The sequence below is a fragment of the Penicillium lagena genome, assembly GCF_028827675.1.
Source record: "Penicillium lagena strain IBT 129212 chromosome Unknown utg000001l_segment0_segment0, whole genome shotgun sequence".
Classification (NCBI taxonomy): domain Eukaryota; kingdom Fungi; phylum Ascomycota; class Eurotiomycetes; order Eurotiales; family Aspergillaceae; genus Penicillium; species Penicillium lagena.
The window spans coordinates 4470018-4489732 of NW_026623222.1; the positions used below are offsets into that span (position 1 = coordinate 4470018).

Here is a 19715-nt window from a genome sequence, read left to right on the forward strand (position 1 = left end):
GGGGCCATAGTCTGGGGTTTACCTAGTCCGTACACCTATTCTGGTTATGTATTATGGCTGTATCGAAATACCAGAGGGCGGGATGGAGGCGCCGCACGAAGGATGCTATCCCTGGCTCTAGCGCCGCCACGCTGTATCCTGTTCCCCCTTGTGTGTATGTGTGTGTGTGTGTGTGGACATGTCCACAGACCTAGGAGCGGACCGTACTTAGGATGGAGGAGGACTACTCCATACTATTCTAAGAATGATCATAGTAATGCCTACGTTACTTGTATGGCAGACAATAACAATTATCCTATCTCTGACGTACCAGCCAACTTCTACTTTCCTCACTCGGTAATGATCAACCCAGTCCCCTCGGCCGGGCCCGATGCCATACGCCGCGTTACGGAAATACACTGTGACCGGCGGTTTTAGCGACCACGCGGCTCTTTCCCCCTCTTGCTGGCGGTTAGATCGGTATTTTTGCGGTGAGAGGGAGTACAGTAATGGGAGGCTACGAGTTCAGTACCCGACAATTATCGTTGGTCACGACATCGCGGCACCAAGGCCACTAACTATCAATTCCCGTTCCCGGGGCCTCGTGCTCCTTCATATTCCTCCTCATCCTCGTGGCGGATCCGCTAGGAGCTATGTTTGTAACTACAGGAGATTCTCCTACACGGGGGAGTTGGACAACAATGAATTGTCTCGGCAAGACGCGAAATGGTCAAATGGCAATTGATCCTGAAACAGGCCGGTCTCGGAGCACGGGGCCAATTCCTGGTGGTGGCAGAAAGTAAATTGATCCCGCCCGTCTTTAACACCAAAAACTACAAACACAAACTCCCAAGCGCCGTCGCTGTGACTTTTGCTTCCAAAAATAAATCGCAAAATCGTGCACCTCATCCAGAAGTCAATTTCAAATCCGGGGAGAGGGAGGGGCGACCCGGAGAAGAAGTCAGTCCGTTGGGTTAGGACAGGGTCGCCAGAGTCCGAATCCATCGGGCTGGGACACAACACCCTCCCTCCAATCCTCTGAATCCTGAGAATCCAACGCCCCATTTCCATCCTCCCGTAGTCCCACCACACCCTCTTCAACCATAATAGTGACCACTGCAAGGCACCGGAACCGATAAAAATCATCATGACGCTGCGCCTGGACCAGCAGCTGACCCTCTTGCCATTCCTCCCATTCCTTCAGAACCATCAGTCGTCGTGATGTCGGGCTCGCCGCCCCCGGTCGCACGCACCACACGGTCCACTTCGTCGCGACACTCGGGCATGGCGCTGCGCATCTCGCGGGCCAACACGTCCCGAAACCCTGCAAAAGCTTCGCGCTTGCCTCGTAGATCTTGGTTGCCGCGTTGCACCAGCTCCACGAACTCGCGCGTGTAGATGTCCGGGTTGCGCGCGGAGTCGACGTAGTCGATTATTTCGGGGGGCAGCTGGATGCTGGCGAGCGGGGGGTTGGAGGGATCGGCCGACGACAAGTCGGGGTCTTGGCCCGCTGCTGTGTCGGGGAGTTGCGTGTGCGAGGATAAGGTGGAGAGGGTGAGGGTGAGGTTTTTGCTAGATCATTGTCAATTCTGGTAAGAGATGACAGAACAAGAGAGCTTTCGTACATCTTTCGGACCAGCTCTTGCTGAGTCTCCGGGCCCAAGTAGCCGTGGACGGCGGATTGGATCTCGAACAGGTGCTGGATCACATCCTTGAGATCGTCTGCGCAACGATCATTAGCTGGAGAAGCTGGTTTTAAATCGACTGCACTCACCATCGACCGTCTGGAGAGTCACTGGAGCCATGATGTCGCATGGGTGGTGCTGGTGCGAGCATCGAAAGAGGTTATTCAAAGGTGAGGTGCAAGGCGGTGTGGGGAGGTCAGTCCCCTGCCAAAATATATATTCAGCCCTAACTACCACCACACTTAGGAGGACCTTCTACATATAGTTACGATATCAAAAACACCCAACCAATGCAACGCTTCATATCCAAAAAGCTATATAGCTCTATATATGCAACAGTATTAGGTCACAAAATCTACACTTTCCGTGTCCGCAGGCTGTGGTACTGGGGCGATTTGATCTCTGTCTCCATCTCCAGGCCCGAAAGGCTAGGGAAACGGCGGGTGAACTGGGCTTCCCAGTCATCACCCGGGGTAGCGGGAGTCGTTTGACTAGCATCCTGTCCTGTACTGGGCCGGGAGGTCCCTTGCCCACCGCCAACCCGGAGATTCTTGGGTTTCGGGGGTGCCATCGGACGCGATCCAGGCCGTGGGCCCGAGGAGTAACCCGTCGAAGACTGCGGGAGAGGCGCACTGGTACCTCCTTGACGGTCTGGGGGAGACGAAGGCCCTTCTCGACCACCGTACACGGGGCCTGGGTTTTGAGAAATCATCCGTGGCGCCTCAGAGCTGGATGACCGCACCTCGTGCTTTGCCTGCAAAGCAGGGGGTGACTCAGTATAGTGGCCGTACCCAGTCGCGGTCTTGGGCGGCGGCGCGGCCTTGTTGGACTCGCCAAACAAGGACTGCACCTTGTTCTGGATTGCACGGGCGCGGGGCCCATCGCCGCCTGTTCGTCCACCTTCCCCTTCAGCCACCCGGCGCCGGTACTCAGCCGCGGCGTTGGCGACCCTCTTCTCCTCTTGGGACAGGCGGCGACGTTCCAACTCGCGGCGCATTTCCGGGCTGATGTCATCGCGATCGAGGTCGTCCAGAATGAAATCCTCGTTCGGCGGGGGCTATCATCGGCGAGTTCAAGCGCAGCTTGCTGCTCCACCGATGGCGTGGGCGGCGCATCCTGGTTGCTGCTTTCGAAACGACGGAATGCATCACCAAAGCGGCCACCAAACAAGGTCTTGGTCCCGGAGAGGGACAGATTGGACAGACTGCCGCGCTTGATGTGTTTCGAGCCACTGCTGGCTCGCTTCTCGCGTTTCCGATTACTCTCTTCTTCCATTGCGCGCAAATAGTCGACATCCGACGAAATGTTCGACCGGTCCTCAGTATCCGTACGAACAGATTGCAGCGGTGCTCCATCCTCGTATTGCATGTGAGACAGATCCACAGAGGATCGACTTGTTTCGGACTCGCGCGGGAGGTCGATCTTCCCCACGGAAACCGGGCGAGCCTTTGCCACGGCGGATTTGGATCGTCCGATGGAATCATCAAGCTCCAAGCCCAACCCAGTCGGCCGTCGCAACTTTTCCATCGACGGCCGTGCGGAGTTCGACTGGATCGATAACCGGTCAGACGACAACCGCGGACTGGTGCCCGGCCTCATACTCGGCGACGGTACCTTGTGCGTTGTACGCTCGTCGTCAGCCCATGGCTGACTGGAAGGCCGCCGTTCGTCCGATGACGGGAATCGGTAAATCGGTCGACTGGATATCTTCGGCTCTGATATACGAGGCGTCTGTGCAGGAGATGTCATTGTCCCAGTGGAAACCATTGAGGGCCGCTGAGGAGTAGGTTGATACAGCGGCGCGGATTGCTGAGGAGCGCTACGTGCAGGCAGAGACCGCACGGGCGAGACTTGCCGAGTTACTTGCTCCTGCGACGGGCGTGGAGCAAAGGCTTCGTCGGCCAAGGCATTGGTGAGTCTCTGGGAGACGTCCTCGTCCGACTTGGAGGGCTCCGCTGTCGGCTCGAAATTGAACCTGTCCCCTTTCTCGTGTAAAATATCAAACTGATCCAAGGTCGGGAATCGATTGGACAGCTCGTCTGCAATCTTCTTCCTCCTGGCAACGCCACCATCCAAAGCTTCAAAGGGATCAGTGGGTGAACTGGTGGAGTCGCCCCGGCCCCGGTAAGGAGATGGGCTTGGTTTAGCGGAGTTATGTTGAGATGATTGGGGCTTGCTAGGCCGTCCTCGACGCATAGGTGCAATCTCAGGAATGATTTGGGTTTCCTGAATAGGTGGTGAAAATTTTGCCCCCACTGCAGGAGCCTCTATGGGCGTGGGTGGCAGTTCTTGGTTTCGACGCGCCTCAGAGGCAGTGCGATTAGAGTAGATCTGGAGCCTAGGTCAGCACATAATAGAAAATAAGTATTCAACACTACGAACATCGCGAATTGGAACATCCTTCTTCTGCATGCGACACACCTCGCGCACCACCTCGTAGATGTTTGGGCGCTTCCGCGGATCTTCTTTGAGCATTGATGCTATGGATCGTCAGACAATAAATCCAGAGGTATCTGACGCCAAAAAACTCACCGATAAATGTCTTCAGTCGATCCGAAAAGGAAGGATAGGAGGGGAACTTGTAAGTGGCGTTGAGGATGGCCATCTGCCCAACCTCTTCAAACGGAGTGGTATAGTAGCACAACTTGTACAGGAACACACCAAGCGCCCAGATATCACTCTTTTCATCAATAGGCTGCTTCCGGTAGACGTCGATCATCTCCGGGCTGCGATACTGCATCGTTGTGTGTCGCTGCACATCATCCTCAATCAATCGACCCTCGGCGGCCGACTTGGCTGCTGGACGCGGCTGTGCAGAGGACCCAAAATCACACAGTTTGTAACAAGACGAACCCCCGGAACGCGAGATCAGGACGTTCTCAACCTTGAGATCCCGATGGAGCAGAGGTGGCTTCAGATAATGCATAGTGGCCACACCCTCGGCGACATCCGAGAAGATCTTGATGATTTCCGGTTCTGTCAAGCGATTTTGGAGCCTGGTATTCATGAAATCGATCAGACCGCCACCCGCGCAGTATTCCATGAGCAGGAAGACCTCGAACCCGCCTCCACTGAGCTGGGAGGCATGCGAATCGATGTAGGTGACAATGTGCCGGTGGCCCTTGAGCTTCTTCATCGTCTCGACCTCGGTGCGCATGTTGGCGAGCGCCCCCTTGTCGGGGACAGCGACTCGCTTCAGCACCGCCGTTTCCGAGCCCTTGGCCCCCTTGGGCAGCCGCACCACGTAGACATGAGCAAACCCGCCCTCCGAGAGATACTTGTCCACCACGACGCGGTGACTGCCCACCTGAACTTTGGTCCCGGGCAAGAACGTGCCCGCGGGAGCGGTCACGGCGGCGACCGGGTTGTAGGCGGGGAATTGACGGTGCGACGAGTTGGAGTGGCCATGGGGGGCCCGGGTAGAGGAAGGGAAGGAGGACATGCTGCAGGAGCTGCCCTTGCCGGGCAGGTGTGTCGGGGAAGTTCGAAGGCTACCGGTGCGGCATAGAGAGGGTGAAATGGTGAGGGGCGGAGATGGGAAGCCTGGAGGAAGGAGGCCAAGAGGACAGCTGGTGGGGAGAGGCGGAGAGGGGTGGGTAGTGCCAGACTACTACCACCGGAGACGAGCAACAGAAGAGTTGAGAGCAAGTCGAGTTGGCACAGACAACAAGTCAGTTGAAGAAGTTGGCGATCATGACAGGGCGAATGCCAGGCGAGTTAAAGGCTGAAGGGTCCAATCACGGGGTGCGGGTCACGTTCTGCCAGGGAATGGCGGTAGTAGACTAGGGTCAGGTACGATTTCACGGTCTACGACTTAATAGCGAAACTAGTTATAGGCGCACTACTGACGAACTAGTCATGGATGACTCTTCACTCGTGCCAGCTTGGCCTCATGGGGATTCCACCTGATCAGCCTCATCGCTTGATGCATAGCCTCGCTAGTTCCAACATGGCCCCCACGCGGGAATGGGGCCCCAGCGATAATTATAGCGGCCAGGTTTACATAGGAATTGAGCTGCCGACGAAAAGAGCCTAACCAAGTCGAAGTGATCAACTGGCCTTGAAAACCCAAATTCGCCGGACAGGTCACGGGGTTTGGCGATGATGTAAGCGGTACTGCCCTTGCCAAAAAGGGTAATATGTAAACAAACACCCACCCCCTCGTGGGAGTTGACCCATGATGCAGGCAGGCTATCATATTGAAAGTGTAGAGCTTGGCAACGGAAGTGCCTGTGGTCTTGTTTACTTTTTCTAGTGCAAACTGGCCAGACACTGCGGGAACATGACGGTTGAGCCGCATCCCTGAATGCCTAGGCTCAGCGCACATTCCGATCGGAGAGTTGGAGTCGCGTGGCACAACAGTGCAAGATCTCCTCGATGGAGAGAATGTGAGATTTTACATGATTACTGTAGTTGTGGGTAGAATACTATGCTCCTGTCACTAAGTGATGTGTTGTTTGTGAGCATGCAGAGCGTTGGTGCCGATCGCCCGGCTGTTCCCACTCCCGCCAAAACAAACTCCTTCAACCGTCACCCTCTTCCCACCACCTTTTGGTGTTTTGGCCTTTGGACCACCTTCTGGACACTGGCTGTCTAGATCTCTCGACTGGCCTCCAACGGACGCGCAACCACCCCTAGCACTGAGCGCCGAGGGCCTCAGTGCCGATCGGACGTCGCGGAGACCATGACCGCTTGGAAGCCTGCGAAGCCCCCATCCAACTAGAGGTGGTCAGCCTTGACCAAGCAAGCCACCCATCCGAACCTCTTCGATTCCTTTATATATACTCTCGCATCCGTTGCGCCGCGATGGATGGCCCGCCGCCCCCGCCGCCTCATGGCGACAAGCCAAACACCACCGAAGGCGAGTACCGCAAATCATCAGACCTACCTCCCGGCAACTACGACATCTTCATCGTGCCACCTCACTCCGCCGGTTCCGGTTTCCTCTACCTCCCATCCCTACAATGCCACCGCAACAGCTTCCTTGCTGGCGCCGCAAGCACACTGTTCGTCGTCCTGCTGTGGACCACCCTTGCACCTATTTTCAGGGCTTGGTACACTGCCACTGTCACCACCGGTGGCGGCATGGGCATGGTGCTGCTTGCACTTGGAGTCGGCGTGGCCGGATGGGCTGTTGGCGCATCGCAATCCGACAGCTTTAATGGCAACAACAGTAATGGACACTCGGGTGGCGCGGGAGGGTCGAATGCACAAAATAACCGGCCTGGCGCCAATTTCTTCAAAGGCAAATTTGGCAACGGGGCAGGACAGCAGCAACAGGGAGGAGACTTTGGTGGGAAGTCAACCCGTGGCAATCAACAATATGCTGGCAACCAGCATGGAGCTAATAACACCGAATGGGAGCGGGCACGGGATGAGACGAAGCGCAAAGAGGAACTGCGGCGAAAGATGGAGGAATTTAAGAAAAAGCGCGAGGCAGATGCCAAGGAGAAAGAGAAGCAGAAAGAGCGCGAAGCGATGGAGAAGGAATTAAAGGAGCGTCGCGAACAGCTGGAGAAGGAGGTGGCCGCCGCCAAGGAGAAAGCAGAAAAGGAAGCGCGGGAGAAGATGGAAAAGGAGGCGGCCGAGGCCCGTGAGAAGCAAGCCAAGACTGAAGCGGAAGCAAAGGAAAAGGCTGAAAAGGAAGCGGCTGAGAAAGCAGCTGCAGCAAAAGCCCAGGCCCAGAAGGAGGCCATGGCCCGGTTTGCAGCTCTGAAAGAGGCGGCAACCAAGAAGTATGCTGAGAGAAAAGCGCAAGACGGAAAGGCGTCCAGTCAACCGGGCAGCGCACCTCGGACACCCTCACCCAAGAAACCGCCGTTCCCGACAGCTCGCACGGCTACGGAGGAAGATGATGCATACTCCTTTCGGCCATATGACCGCCCACGCCGGCCGTATGCGGCTGCTTCCTCGGTGTACTCCGAGTCATCGTACTCGCCATCTCAGTCGACCGCACGCACAACGCCACCGCCATCTCATCGCGGGCCGTATACGACTAAAGACCCCGACAAGATTGTCATTCAGGGAGTGTATCAATTCACCAATGCCTTCATGAAGACCCCAGTTGCACAGCTGGTGTCTGGCCAGGGCATGGTGACCGACGGGCTGGTGCTGCGCATGACGACAGAGGGGCTGTTTATTGATGACGACCTGCGTGGAGTCGGGCAGCGCGAATGGGATGTCAAGGCATGGACTCTGAAGCTGGCCGAGGTCTGGTGTGCGCAGACGAATGCGACCACCCCAGCCAATGCCAAATCTGGATCCAGCAACCCCTTCTCCTTTGGCCGCAAGGGCAACGCACACTCCGTACCCACGAGCGAAGAATCCGATGCGTATCTGGCGGGGTTGCTCAAGGTTTGTAAGAACAGCTGCCGTCAAGCTTCCCCCAGCGCAGCCTTCGCCCGTAGCGCCACGGCCAGTGGATTCAACGAAGGCGGACCCGTACACCCTCCGCAATCTGAATTCCGCGGTCTGCATGTCCTCCGTGCCAGTCTCCGCGATCAAGAGGGCAAGCGATATGTCTTCGTGATCTCTGATACCGAGGCCTGGAAAATCGCTATTGGCCTGCAGCGTCTGCGCAGCGGTAGTCAAGTCCGCGCGATGGGAGTGTCTGCTTTACCATTGCCCGAGTGTAAGAGTGTCCTCACCGGACTCGGCTATCTTTGAGCCTCGACCTTAGCATTTTGTTCCTTGCACCTCATCTCTTCATCTTTCATTAGCGGTGGAGTTTTCTGCATGCTCGTGCATCTTCTCTCCAGTATATTCATTCATTTATGTTCTCCCCAAAGGCTTGAGATTCCCCTGGTTTTGTTGTTTGATTCCGTGTTTTTTTTTTCTTTTCCGATCAGTACAGTTGAGCTGTGTGTTCATGTGCGGTGGTTGAGAAAGTTGGAGAAGGAGTGCATACCGCAAGGTATTAGTGAGAGAGTCCGAGTTATTTCTAGCTACATATTAGGAATAAATATATAACTGTGATGGTCTGACGAGTGAACCTTGCCTCCAGTACTTTAGTCATTGTTGTGGATGAATGCCGGATGACGTTAACTCTGGCATTCCAAAGCTCCAACATCAGCTTTGCGATCACTGCGCTCTCTTTATCTCCATCTTCCCCATCACCTCCTTATATCCATCGCTACTTTATTAAGTGGCCGATTATAGCATTTCGAGACCATGCAGTGACGCAGTCTGTTTCGGCAGTTCATTACTGAACACAAGAAAAAGCAAAGACGAGAATCGCTACCAGAAGACCCCCCACCTCTGCTTATCATTAGATATACGGCTCTCCATAGTTCTCCAGATGATGCCTCCCATTGCACCTCGGCCAGAAGCACTCTCGAGAGAGTCAACAATGGACAACACCAACATCCACGTCCAGGATACAGAATCGGACTTTGAACCGGGCAAGCACACACCACACGACGATGACAAGGACAGGGGCGAAGACGACACGAGTTCCCCGCCGCGCAATGAGCCCTACATCGTCGCCGGGCTCAGAACCGTCCTACTCGTGGGTGTATCATTCGTGCTACTGTGTCTACTCGGTCGATCTCGACTAGCATACTGGGTAAGTAGCGTAGTCGCCGAAGACCGATATAGGGTGTATCTACTAACCAAAATCAAACCCACGACAGATTACAGATCACAACCCACCACCGCCACCACCAGCTCCGATTCTAGACGGCACGCCCCCTCGAGACCTAAGTATCTCCCGCGGATCCGATGCCATAAACGGAGTCTTCCCGCTCTTCGACTCATTATCATTATCCACCTCCACGGGCGAGATTCGTGTCACAATCGTGCCCCAGGGCCTTTCTCACAGCGCCACCCAATCCACCCCCGCGAAACTGCGGATCCGCTCTGACTCGGGGAACGTGGTTGTCTCCTTCGCTGCACCAGCCGCAGCGTCAATCCCAGAGTTTGACACGGAGATGAGGCATCATGTGCATGAATATTCGCACGGGTACAATCTTCACAACCACGGTGGACATGCAGAGGTAGTTTCGGCATTGCCTCCGCCAAGAGAGTATGAGGTCGACGTCGAGACACGCAGTGGGTCTATTGCGGGCCGGTTCTTGTTTTCTACTTCGCTGCGCTTGGTGGCGGGTGCTACAGGCGATGAGCGCGGGTCTATCAGTGCGCTGCTTATACCGCTCGTCCTTGAGGATGAAGAAGCGCACTCTACGGTGAGACACGAGAATATCCCGATTCTCACCCGCACCTGGGCCGGGAACCAGAGTATTCGAATCACGGAGCCGGTGGTGCTCGGCGGTCGAACTCACCATGGGCGGATATTTTCTGGTCCGGCCGTTGCGTCACACCTTAGTGGCAAAGGCAGTATAGAACTAGGGTACCCTACATCATGGGCGGGTACGGTTCATGCTCGGACGGGCAGGATGGATGATCCGGGGATCTTGCTTGGAGGGAGAGGGGTGGATGTTCTCGAGCGAGTGGATGGGGGGGTCAAGGGACATCGGGTTTGGGAGAGGGAATCGGAGACGGACGAGAGTAACTGGTGGGGAGCACACGGAGACATGGAGGTATCGGCACAGTCCGTGGTAGGGGAGATATTTTTTCATGCTGATTGATCAAGAACCATCGAAGGCATTGGACTACTGGTGGCGACGGGATGACGCTGCGCCCAGGTCTTTTGCGATGGGTAAGCGGCACAAGAATAATGACCTTTTGGTTCGAAGACACGCGGAGTATGTAAGCCCACGCGTAAGGCGATTCAGCCCCAAGAACCGCACTCTCGTGCGGGAAAAGACTCGATCTCGCCACGAGGAAGCCGTGGTCCAGCCCTCTGCGGGTGAAGTGGATCCCGCCGGAAATGGATACTCGGCCGTGACGCAGGGCTGTGAATGGCCAGCAACCAAAAAAAGTTTTGTGGAGAACGCTTGGCTCGGGTGAGAGTTCGTTGCTGGTTCATCGAGAGAGGTTCTTGTGTCAACCCTATCGACCCACATCGGCTCCAGCATGACCTCACCTCTGTCGCGTGATATGTTCTAGAATACTTCGCGCGCTGGGGTCGTGGTTGGACTGGTTCTCAAGGGGATCAAAAGTCTAACCAACGTGGCACTCTCGCGCGATTCCCCTGTTTCCAAAGTCCGGTCGTTGCAGCGCTGGTTCTTTCAGGGGAGAAAAAGTCTAACGATGTGGCAATCGCTGACAATTCCCCTGTTTCCAGAGTCTTCGAGCACCAGGAACTGGTACTCCACCATGGACTATAAATGACAGCGCTCTCCTCTCCTCTCCTTTCTCTCTCTCATCATTCATTCCATTCATTCTCTTTCGTTTGAAACCACTTCCATTCTCTTGAGGCAGTGCCTTATCACATTCATTCTCTTTGATTGATTCCACGTCTGTCGACCAGACACTTTACCACTCTTTTTTCAAAGACTTCCTCCGTTTTTTATACACTTCATTCACAATGGGTTTCATGAAGACCATCGGCATCCTCGCCACCATCGCCGCCACGGCCTCCGCCTTGCCGCAAGGCTTCGAGAAGCGCCAGGCCACCAGCACATCCAGCGCCCCGAGCACATCCTCCTCTGCCGCATCCAGTGGCAGCGGCATCCAGATCGTGAACAACATGGACTCCACCGTCTACCTCTGGAGCACATCCAACACTGGCGGCTCAATGCAAACCCTCCCCTCCGGAGGCGGCACCTACAGCGAGGACTGGCAGACAAACTCCGACGGCGGCGGCATCTCCATCAAGATGTCGACCTCGCAGAGCGAGGACTCCGTTCTCCAGTTCGAGTACACCCAGAACGGCGATACCCTCTACTGGGATCTCTCGTCTATCAACCTTGATTCGAGCTCGGACTTCGTTTCCCAGGGCTTCCAAGCGATCCCCAGCGACTCCAGCTGCAACTCTGCGACTTGTGCCGCTGGTGACTCGAGCTGCGCTCAGGCGTATCAGCACCCCGACGATGTCGATACCAACAGCTGCTCGCTTTCTTCGGGCTTCACCCTCACCCTGGGCTAAATTTTGGTGGTGGATACTTCTCTCATGTGGCGATCTTCTGACTGTTGTTTTCTGAGAGTGTTTTGATAGACCACAATCCTTTTTCACTTGGTTATGGATTGTTCATATATAGAATAAAGCAAAATAGACCATATTATTGTTGTCTACAAGATCTCTTCTGTAAATTCCACAAGGTTCATCCTACGTCCCAGATGAGATGGACTGCACCTTTAATCTACTTGTCCTTCATATGGGCCCGGCCCACTTGATACCGAAACGAACATTTGCAATATCACATATTCTCTTGACAAGAGAAATGAGTCCTATTCAAGTATAACGCCGTTGATGATCGGTCTATGGTACCCAACGAACCAATCTCACATCATGCATAACAAGTGCACACTGAATTCTTTTTCCTCGAATCGTGCCAAATTCAAACTTCATATACATAACAAAAGAGTATCCCACAGCCACAGCAAAATGAGATCATTTCAGGTGAGAAAAAAAAGCCAAGTAAAATAAACAGTCGCATGGTCGGTCTATCATGTCGGGAATCATGGTACTTCCGTTTCCGTGGAAGCATGAAGCGTGGCTGAAGATATAAATCAAAGGAAATAGGGATCATAGGTTGAGAGCCCTCTGATGCGACTCGAACGAAGCAGAGCAAACATCGTCCATCCGGAGTTGCCGAGACCACAAAAGAACGGAGTAAGTTGCCTCTAGGACGGTTGGTTGGTGGTGAATCAGATCATCTAGAAGGGAAAGCCGCCTGGGTACCCGCCCCGCTGTTGTTGGCCACCTCCGAATGGATGGCCGCCGGCGGAAGCGAAGCCGCCACCTCCACCGCCGTTCATCATGTTGAAGAGGATGTTGGGATCGATGTTGATGTGCGTGCCGTTCATGCCGCCCATACCACCCATGCCTCCCATTCCGCCCATGCCGCCCATGCCGCCCATACCGCCGAAGCCACCGCCGCCAAACATGTCGGCCGGGTCAATGAGGTCGTCGCCATTGTCATATGCGGCACGTTTCCTGTAGAACAGTTAGAATGAAATAGACAAGATTGAAGGTAGGGAAAAAAAGCTTACTGAGAATCAATCAGCGTCTCGTATGCCTCGCCGATCTCCTTGAACTTCTCATCGCCCTGCGGGTCATCCCGGTTCTTGTCCGGGTGGTATACGATGGCCATCTTGCGGTATGCCTTCTTGATCTCGTGGTCTGAGGCATCCTTGCTGACGCCCAGGATCTTATAGTAGTCCTTGCGTTGAGCCTTCTTCAGCTCAAACTCGGCGCGGCGGATTTCTTCTTGAATACCCTTCTCGCCTGGGTTGTTCTCGGCTACGCTCTTGTAGTCGCGAACAGCCTCCTCCCAGTTCCCAGCACCGCCGTGGGCCTTGGCGCGCATCTTCAGGGCCTTGACGTATCCCGGGTCAAGGCGCAGGGCCTCACTGCAGTCCTGCACCGCCGAATCATACTCCTTCAGGTTGATGTATGCCTGGGCGCGGTTCTGCAGGATCTTGGCGTTCATGTCCTTATTGGCCGGGTCAACCTCCAGTGCCTGGCCGTACAAGTCAATGGCACGGCGATAATCCTTAGCCTTGAACGCAGCGTTTCCTTCCTCCTTGGTACGGCTGAGCTTCTGCACAATGCGCAGCAGCTTAACCGCCTGCTTCATGTCCGGGTCCAGCCCGAGACACATCTTCAGCAGCTTCCCGGCCTGCTCGGTCTCACCGGACGCATAAAATGCCCGCGCGCGGATCATCATCGCATCCGGGTCCTGGCTGTTCTCGCGCAGCAGCCCGATGGCAATGTCTTGCGCCTTGCCCAGCGAGTTGCTGTTGTTCATCTTCAGCTGCGCCTCAGCCGCCAACAGTGTCCACTTGCGCGGTTCCTTGACACCCGCACCCAGCCCTTGGCGCGCTTGGTCTATACAGAAAATCACCATCGAGACCCCGCGGTCCTCTGCCAGCGTCTCCTCGGCTTGTGTGATAAACCGCAGCATCTTCTCCGCGGCCGCCCGGTCGGTCGCCGTCGCGGGAGGCTGCACACGCGACAGCACATCCAGAGCCTCGGCGGGCCGCCCCAGATTCGTCAGAATCTTAGCCCATCGGTGCAAGATCTTAGGGTTATTGGGGTCGAGTTCGTTGGCCCGCTCGATGTCTTCGAGCGCATTGAGGAACTGCTTCGCGGACATGTGGGCAGCAGCTCGGTTGGACAAGTAGGCCGACGAGTTGGGGTTGATCTCGATAGCTAAAAGAACGAGGTTCTTAGTTTCCGCTCGGATTGCACGGCTCTGGTAACATGTACATACCCTTGTTGTATTCCTGGATTGCGCGTGTGTAGTCGCCATCCTTGAAAAATTTGTTCCCGGCCAACTTAAACGAGTCGGCCTCATCGGTGGATGCAGCGGTGGACTTGTGCGGTGGCGGCGTCGGACTGCGCTCCTGCTGGTCGCCGTTGACACCGTTCATCTTCTTCTGAGTCTCCTGGGAATCGATGTCCATGGAGCTCCGTTGGTCGTCTCGGGATGCCGCCATGGCGGAGAGTCTCCGACGCAGCTCGTCGGGCGGAAGGTTGAGTGGGTGAAGGTCCTGGTCGCGAGAGGCTCGGCCGAATCGAAAGGCAGAGTTGGTGGAGGTGGCGGAGGAGGAGCGGGAGTGGTGGAAGCGAGAGGACTTGGAAGGTGACGACTTAGTGGGAGATTTGCGGGTGGTGGAGAATGTTGGCGACGACGAAGTCGGTACGGGTGAGTCGGACTCGGGGGGTTCGGTTGTGTGGTCTTTCTCCTTGGTCTTCGCCTTATCCTTTTTGAAGATGTGGGCGAGTTGGACCATTGGGGGTGTGGCGGGCCCGGTTTTTTTTTTCTTCGATCGAAGGACGACGAAGGCGGTAGAAGCACCGGATCGGGGGAAGTGAGGAAGATGGGGTTTTAGGTCAACCCAACAGCCATGATCTGGTGAGGATAACAGAAGAAGCAGAACGAGAGAAAAATTAGTGCTGAATCGAATTAGGGGGGGAAGGTGAAGATGTTCGTGGGTGATTGCTAAACAGGGAAGAAAAAAAGCGAGAAGACCACAACAGCAGTTGGAGAACCCTCGGACCAAGTCCAATAGGAACAGTCTATCATAATAAGAGAGAGGCTGGTGAGCTACTGGTCTGTGTTAGCGTGCAGAAGAACTGGAGCTGTGATGGAGTCACTAATTCCTCCGATGACGCTCCCTTTGAGGAGGAGCTAGGCTGGAGGGGCCTACAAAGCAACTCTACGATAATGCCTCCGGAGAAACGAACTACTACAAAGCTGCCTCGGCGGTGGTTCACTCCTGTTTGACTCTTGAGGGATGCCGACTCGACTTGGTGGAGCAGTGGATCCGATATGCAGTTTGCTAAAAATTTGGCCGGGGATGAAACAAACAGCCGGGTTGATCATAAACTCGTCTATTATTCTGCACTATGTACTCTGGGAGACATGATTTCATGGCGGTCTCAAGAAACGGCGTTAAAATGTCGGCGGTCTCGCACGGGTCGGTGTATCGACTGGTGTACGCTCTGTAGTGCCCAAGACACTCGAGTCATGCACCGATGACGACGCCTGCCGTGGGATGGTCGGCCGGATCATCCGAGGACGAACATGCATCCTCACAAAGGATCGAAATGGCCTCGTCATATAGATATTACAAGACCTCACAATCCTCACCCAACCGACAAGCCTGGAATTCGCCGTGTGACAGCGGCCCATCTTGAAGTAGTATGTGTTGCTGGACCGAATCTATGGCTCTCATAGGGGGGAGGCATCTCGCCGTGCACCCGGTTGTCACTGATTCTGCGGTCCTGCGGTTGCTGGGGGAATTGAGGGGATTGAGGAGTCATCGGGCTCACTGGGCTCCGAGAAAACGACTGGAATCGACTAGCCGAACTGGATGCTTGAGAGACTCGCCCATCGCTTTGGATTTCGGGCAACGGAGCTAGAACGATCCATTGCTGTTCCTCCTCCCGCCAGACGAGGCGATGACTGGACTTTAGTCGGCGGCGGTCAGGACGGAAGGGGTTGGGGGCGTGGCGTGGAGGTGGTTCTGGACATTCATGTTGTGGTTGTGGTTGCTGCTCCTCTGTCGGAATGATATGGAGTTGCAGTTGGTCGCCGGGACCTCTTCGTCCTCGTTTGGCTAGGGCCCGTCTCAGATAATTCCCCTCCTTCAGATTCCCCTCCGTATGGTTCCTTTGACTGCGTCGCTCTTGCAGTGGTGATATGGGGTCTTCTGCCGTTTCTGTTTCCGTTCGTCGTGGTTGTAGCGGCGACGGGATTAAATGGCGTGAGGATGGTGATGGCGGGCTGAGTTCGAGCGCACGCAGCTCAGGCGGGTAAGGAGGAAGAAATTCCTCCTCCTGCGGGTCTGGCAGTGGAGGGCCCTCTAGAGATGACAGATCCATGGGGGCGCAGATAGAGACAACTTGACGGCCCACGGGGAGAATGGAGGGGGAGAGTCGGTTTGGTGGATGAGTGAGGGTGCAAAAGAACTTCATAGCAGGATGTATATTATGCTTGAAACCCGCAAGGCATTCTCCAGTCGATCATTTAGGTATGATCTCGTATCCATTGCCCAAAAAGGCTTGTGGCGGGATGGGGGCAGGTAGATCTCGAGAAATGCTACCCAGCCGGAGAGAGTCAAATGGCACAATAAGCTTTCGCGCAGTGGTTGCGAGGCCTCCAGGACTGTTATATGTTGCTTTATATTAAAGAGAGTCGGGCGTCCCGAAAGGGGCCACCGAGATGATATTTGGGTCCGCCAGTATTATTAGTTACAAATATAAATAGCGGTTCAGGGAGAACAATCGCGGTGAGTACGGTTTCTGGGGCTGGCAGTCGAAGCACAAGTTAGGGGCTAGCAACTCCCTTACACTCACCAACGTCCAACATAGGATCCAAGAGCCCTCCCTGATGGATCTGAAAGTTGACAATCATGGCGAGATGGGGCCAAGCCTAGGAGGGGACTCGTTTCCGAGTGTTGGATAAGGCCAAGGGGCACTCAGGAAGAAGGAACCGCGGATGGTGCCCCGATGTTGAAGGTGCAACCCGAAGTGTGGGAGAGCAACGTCCTAGACGTCAATAGGAGGGCTTATCACCGATCTTGTTGATAGAAAGAAAAATTGTACATCTCAATGTATATCCTCATCCACACGTTCTACTCTTCTTTTGCAACTCGACGAACAAGTGAAATGGTTCTTCGAAGTGCAACCACGCGATGTGGGTCTTACTATTTTTGGCGACCCAACGAACAACCAGGACCCAAAAGGGGCCAGAAACGAGGCAGTCTAACCGGGAGCGGACCCGGTGAAATGATGTCAGACGAAGGGGGAGGGGATACGAGACTGACTGAGCCTTGCTCTATGCTATTCCTAGAGAGGAATCGTCCGAGGATCGATTTTAGATTTTAGGTCACTAGCCATGGTAATGAAGTAAACTATTGGACAAAAAAAAGTCCAAGTCAGAGAGCCCGGTTTGTCTCCATAACCAAGTTCCCTAAAAAGCCGGTGTGAATGGTAACAACATCTCTCGATTTCGATGTGCCGGTCGATCCGGGGTGATAGGCCGTCATTCCAGCAGAGCACATGGCTTGGCTTAAACCTAGAACAAAGTCGTTGGAACGCTGGGTGCGAGAGAACCTAATTAAAGTACAGTAGTGGTGTTCCAAAAGTCTGAAACCCTCTAATTACCACCTACAAACAGGCCAAACAAGGGACCTCAGTCCCGGAGATCTTGCTCCCCAACCCCATGCTTCTCGATGACTTTTTATTTCTAGTGATGGCCCCACGCTAATCTCGAATCCTGTCACCACCACTAACCTAATATCTTATAATCCTCTTGTAAACCTATTCCTATCCGTTCACAAAATGCAGGCGCTCGAGGAAATGTTCGAACGAGCCACTACGACTGGGAAGCTGCCAGGAATCGTCCTTGCTGCGGCGAGTCGCGATGGTGAGTATATTCTCAGTCTCTCTCATCACCACCTCCACCACCACCACCGTCCACTACTAGAAATAGTTAACTAGCTGACGAGTCGAATCAAAGGTTCCTTGGAGTACTTCAAACCGTTCGGCAAAAGTCGATTAGAAGAAGACTCCCCACCAGTCTCGTCTGACACAACATTCTGTCTCGCCTCTGTCACGAAGTTGGTCACATCTGTGGCCGCGATGCAAGTGGTTGAGCGTGGCTTGGTAGGTCTAGATGATGACATTACCAAATTTGTACCCGAATGGAAATATCCACAAATCCTAGTGGGATTTAGAGGCGAAGAACATAGAGAGAAGCCTCTCTTGATTCCAGCGCAGAATCGAATCACGTTGAGGTAATACCTCACCTTCGGTGCTTGCACTATACTAACGAAAGAGTCGTGGTTTTCTAATCGATCTTTAGACAGCTATTATCCCATTCTTCCGGGATCGCCAGCTTGGACGAGGAAAAGTTAATGAAATACTACACTGTACTTGGCGATAGCAGAGGAACTGTGCTTTTACGATATTTCAAGAATAATGACCCTGAAATCAAAGCAAAGGCATTAGAGGAGATTCGGCAGGTCATGGGCAGTTTAGTATGTCATTGATTTTCACCCTTGTTCCCTACTCTTTCCTCCTAATAATAAATGAAATGGCAGTCAGTTGAACCCCTTTTCTTTGAACCAGGGACAAGTTGGACGTACGGACAGAGCACCGATTGGGCTGGCCAAATTGTGAGTTTCTTTACCGCCGACTGTTCGCTAGATCACCACCCAACCGCTGTTAGGTTGAGCGAGTCACAAACATGACTCTCGAGCAATACTGTCAAGAGAACATATTCAAGCGGCTCGGAATGACACACACGACGTACCGTCTCTTAGACAATCCACACGTCGCTGCCAACCTTATTCAGATGACATCTCGAGACCCCGAAGGCACTGTCCAGCCGGTCGAGAGCGTATATCCAATCGATCCCAAAGTCGACATGGGCGGTTCCAACCTATATACTTCTGGTACAGACTTCCTGAAGCTTCTCTCATCTTTGCTCCGTAACGACGGAAATTTACTTCGCCCTGAGACAACCGACCTCATGTTCAATTACAGCCTGCCTAAAACAGAGATATTTCGACAGTTCCGGACTAATCCCGAACATCTCAAAGATAACTTCGGTGATTTGGCTCCCGTCGGTATGGAAGTTGACCATTGTCTCGCCGGGATGGTGAACCAAAGAGATTTGTTAGGCGGTAGAAAGGCTGGCAGCATAACTTGGCAAGGCGCCACGCGCTGTTATTGGGTACTTCCTATTGCGTTGCCTTCTCAACTGATATCTACTGACAATTGAGACAGTGGATTGACCGGACGGCTGGGCTTTGTGGATTTTACGGCTCTCAGATAATGGTTGTCCACGACCAAGGCGTGACACGGGGATTTATTCGCGAGTTCGAGAAGACACTATATGATGTATATGAGCCGGCTGCAATTCATCGCTAGAAATTTTGAGAAGGGGCTAGCCTACTCCCTAGTCGAGACCGGGCTTTTCGAGTAGATGTTGTAGATTGCTTCCAACATTATCCATGTCGAGCAGTACCTTGACCACTGCCCCCCGACGAAACGCTGCTGCGAACGATAGTGGCATACGCCCATCATGATCCTTCGAACCTAGATTGAAATAAAATCGGTTTTTCTGACATGGAAGGCAATGATGGTCGCTACTGTAACTCGAGATGAGAGTCATAGAATCCATGGTTACAACGGAGCATGTTTGTTTTGGGCTGATTTATCACGTCACAATTGGCGGAGGGCCGTAGCACAGCCCCCAAGAAAAAGGGGAGAGGGAAAGCATTTTGCGAGTCAGCCTGGCTAGTGTGGAACCAGACCGTACAAGTCAGAATCGCACTTAGGGTTATTATTATTTTTACACAAGGAGAGAAACAAAGAACATCAAATCTAACTCGTGCAATGCAATTAAGGTAGGCAAAAGGAAACTGCTATCAGGTATATGGGTACATTGAAAAAGGGGGTTACTGGGAATCACTGGAGACAAGAAGGTGGGTGAAAGCTGTCATGGTTTACATTAAGGTCGTGCTCAAGCC

General features: G+C 54.0%; 9 protein-coding genes across 9 annotated transcripts; 5 read left to right on the forward strand and 4 right to left on the reverse strand.

Annotated features, from left to right (window-relative positions):
- Nucleotides 1-1124: 1124 nt before the first annotated feature.
- On the reverse strand, nucleotides 1125-1784 carry nut2 (mediator complex subunit NUT2; the record flags this gene model as incomplete). Its single annotated transcript, XM_056973898.1, has 3 exons — nucleotides 1125-1551; nucleotides 1605-1719; nucleotides 1754-1784. The coding sequence occupies 3 exons, from the start codon at nucleotides 1782-1784 to the stop codon at nucleotides 1125-1127; spliced, it is 573 nt and encodes a 190-aa protein (XP_056839015.1).
- Nucleotides 1785-2019: 235 nt separating this feature from the next.
- On the reverse strand, nucleotides 2020-5106 carry N7510_001972 (putative serine/threonine protein kinase; the record flags this gene model as incomplete). Its single annotated transcript, XM_056973899.1, has 4 exons — nucleotides 2020-2721; nucleotides 2760-3995; nucleotides 4047-4144; nucleotides 4197-5106. 4 exons carry the CDS (start codon nucleotides 5104-5106, stop codon nucleotides 2020-2022), a joined length of 2946 nt encoding a protein of 981 aa, XP_056839016.1.
- Nucleotides 5107-6470: 1364 nt separating this feature from the next.
- Nucleotides 6471-8330, forward strand: N7510_001973 (uncharacterized protein; the record flags this gene model as incomplete). Its single annotated transcript, XM_056973900.1, has 1 exon — nucleotides 6471-8330. The coding sequence occupies one exon, from the start codon at nucleotides 6471-6473 to the stop codon at nucleotides 8328-8330; it is 1860 nt and encodes a 619-aa protein (XP_056839017.1).
- Nucleotides 8331-9012: 682 nt separating this feature from the next.
- On the forward strand, nucleotides 9013-10249 carry N7510_001974 (uncharacterized protein; the record flags this gene model as incomplete). The annotated part of the gene is made up of 2 exons (XM_056973901.1): nucleotides 9013-9240; nucleotides 9296-10249. The coding sequence occupies 2 exons, from the start codon at nucleotides 9013-9015 to the stop codon at nucleotides 10247-10249; spliced, it is 1182 nt and encodes a 393-aa protein (XP_056839018.1).
- A 67-nt stretch (nucleotides 10250-10316) lies between these two features.
- Nucleotides 10317-10571, forward strand: N7510_001975 (uncharacterized protein; the record flags this gene model as incomplete). Its single annotated transcript, XM_056973902.1, has 1 exon — nucleotides 10317-10571. The coding sequence occupies one exon, from the start codon at nucleotides 10317-10319 to the stop codon at nucleotides 10569-10571; it is 255 nt and encodes an 84-aa protein (XP_056839019.1).
- Nucleotides 10572-11091: 520 nt separating this feature from the next.
- On the forward strand, nucleotides 11092-11652 carry N7510_001976 (uncharacterized protein; the record flags this gene model as incomplete). The annotated part of the gene is made up of 1 exon (XM_056973903.1): nucleotides 11092-11652. One exon carries the CDS (start codon nucleotides 11092-11094, stop codon nucleotides 11650-11652), a length of 561 nt encoding a protein of 186 aa, XP_056839020.1.
- A 731-nt stretch (nucleotides 11653-12383) lies between these two features.
- N7510_001977 (DnaJ and TPR domain protein) lies at nucleotides 12384-14465 on the reverse strand (the record flags this gene model as incomplete). Its single annotated transcript, XM_056973904.1, has 3 exons — nucleotides 12384-12663; nucleotides 12720-13881; nucleotides 13943-14465. 3 exons carry the CDS (start codon nucleotides 14463-14465, stop codon nucleotides 12384-12386), a joined length of 1965 nt encoding a protein of 654 aa, XP_056839021.1.
- An 856-nt stretch (nucleotides 14466-15321) lies between these two features.
- N7510_001978 (uncharacterized protein) lies at nucleotides 15322-16152 on the reverse strand (the record flags this gene model as incomplete). The annotated part of the gene is made up of 1 exon (XM_056973905.1): nucleotides 15322-16152. The coding sequence occupies one exon, from the start codon at nucleotides 16150-16152 to the stop codon at nucleotides 15322-15324; it is 831 nt and encodes a 276-aa protein (XP_056839022.1).
- Nucleotides 16153-17520: 1368 nt separating this feature from the next.
- Nucleotides 17521-19113, forward strand: N7510_001979 (serine hydrolase domain-containing protein; the record flags this gene model as incomplete). Its single annotated transcript, XM_056973906.1, has 6 exons — nucleotides 17521-17605; nucleotides 17699-17975; nucleotides 18044-18218; nucleotides 18282-18356; nucleotides 18410-18916; nucleotides 18970-19113. The coding sequence occupies 6 exons, from the start codon at nucleotides 17521-17523 to the stop codon at nucleotides 19111-19113; spliced, it is 1263 nt and encodes a 420-aa protein (XP_056839023.1).
- Between the last annotated feature and the right edge of the window lie 602 nt (nucleotides 19114-19715).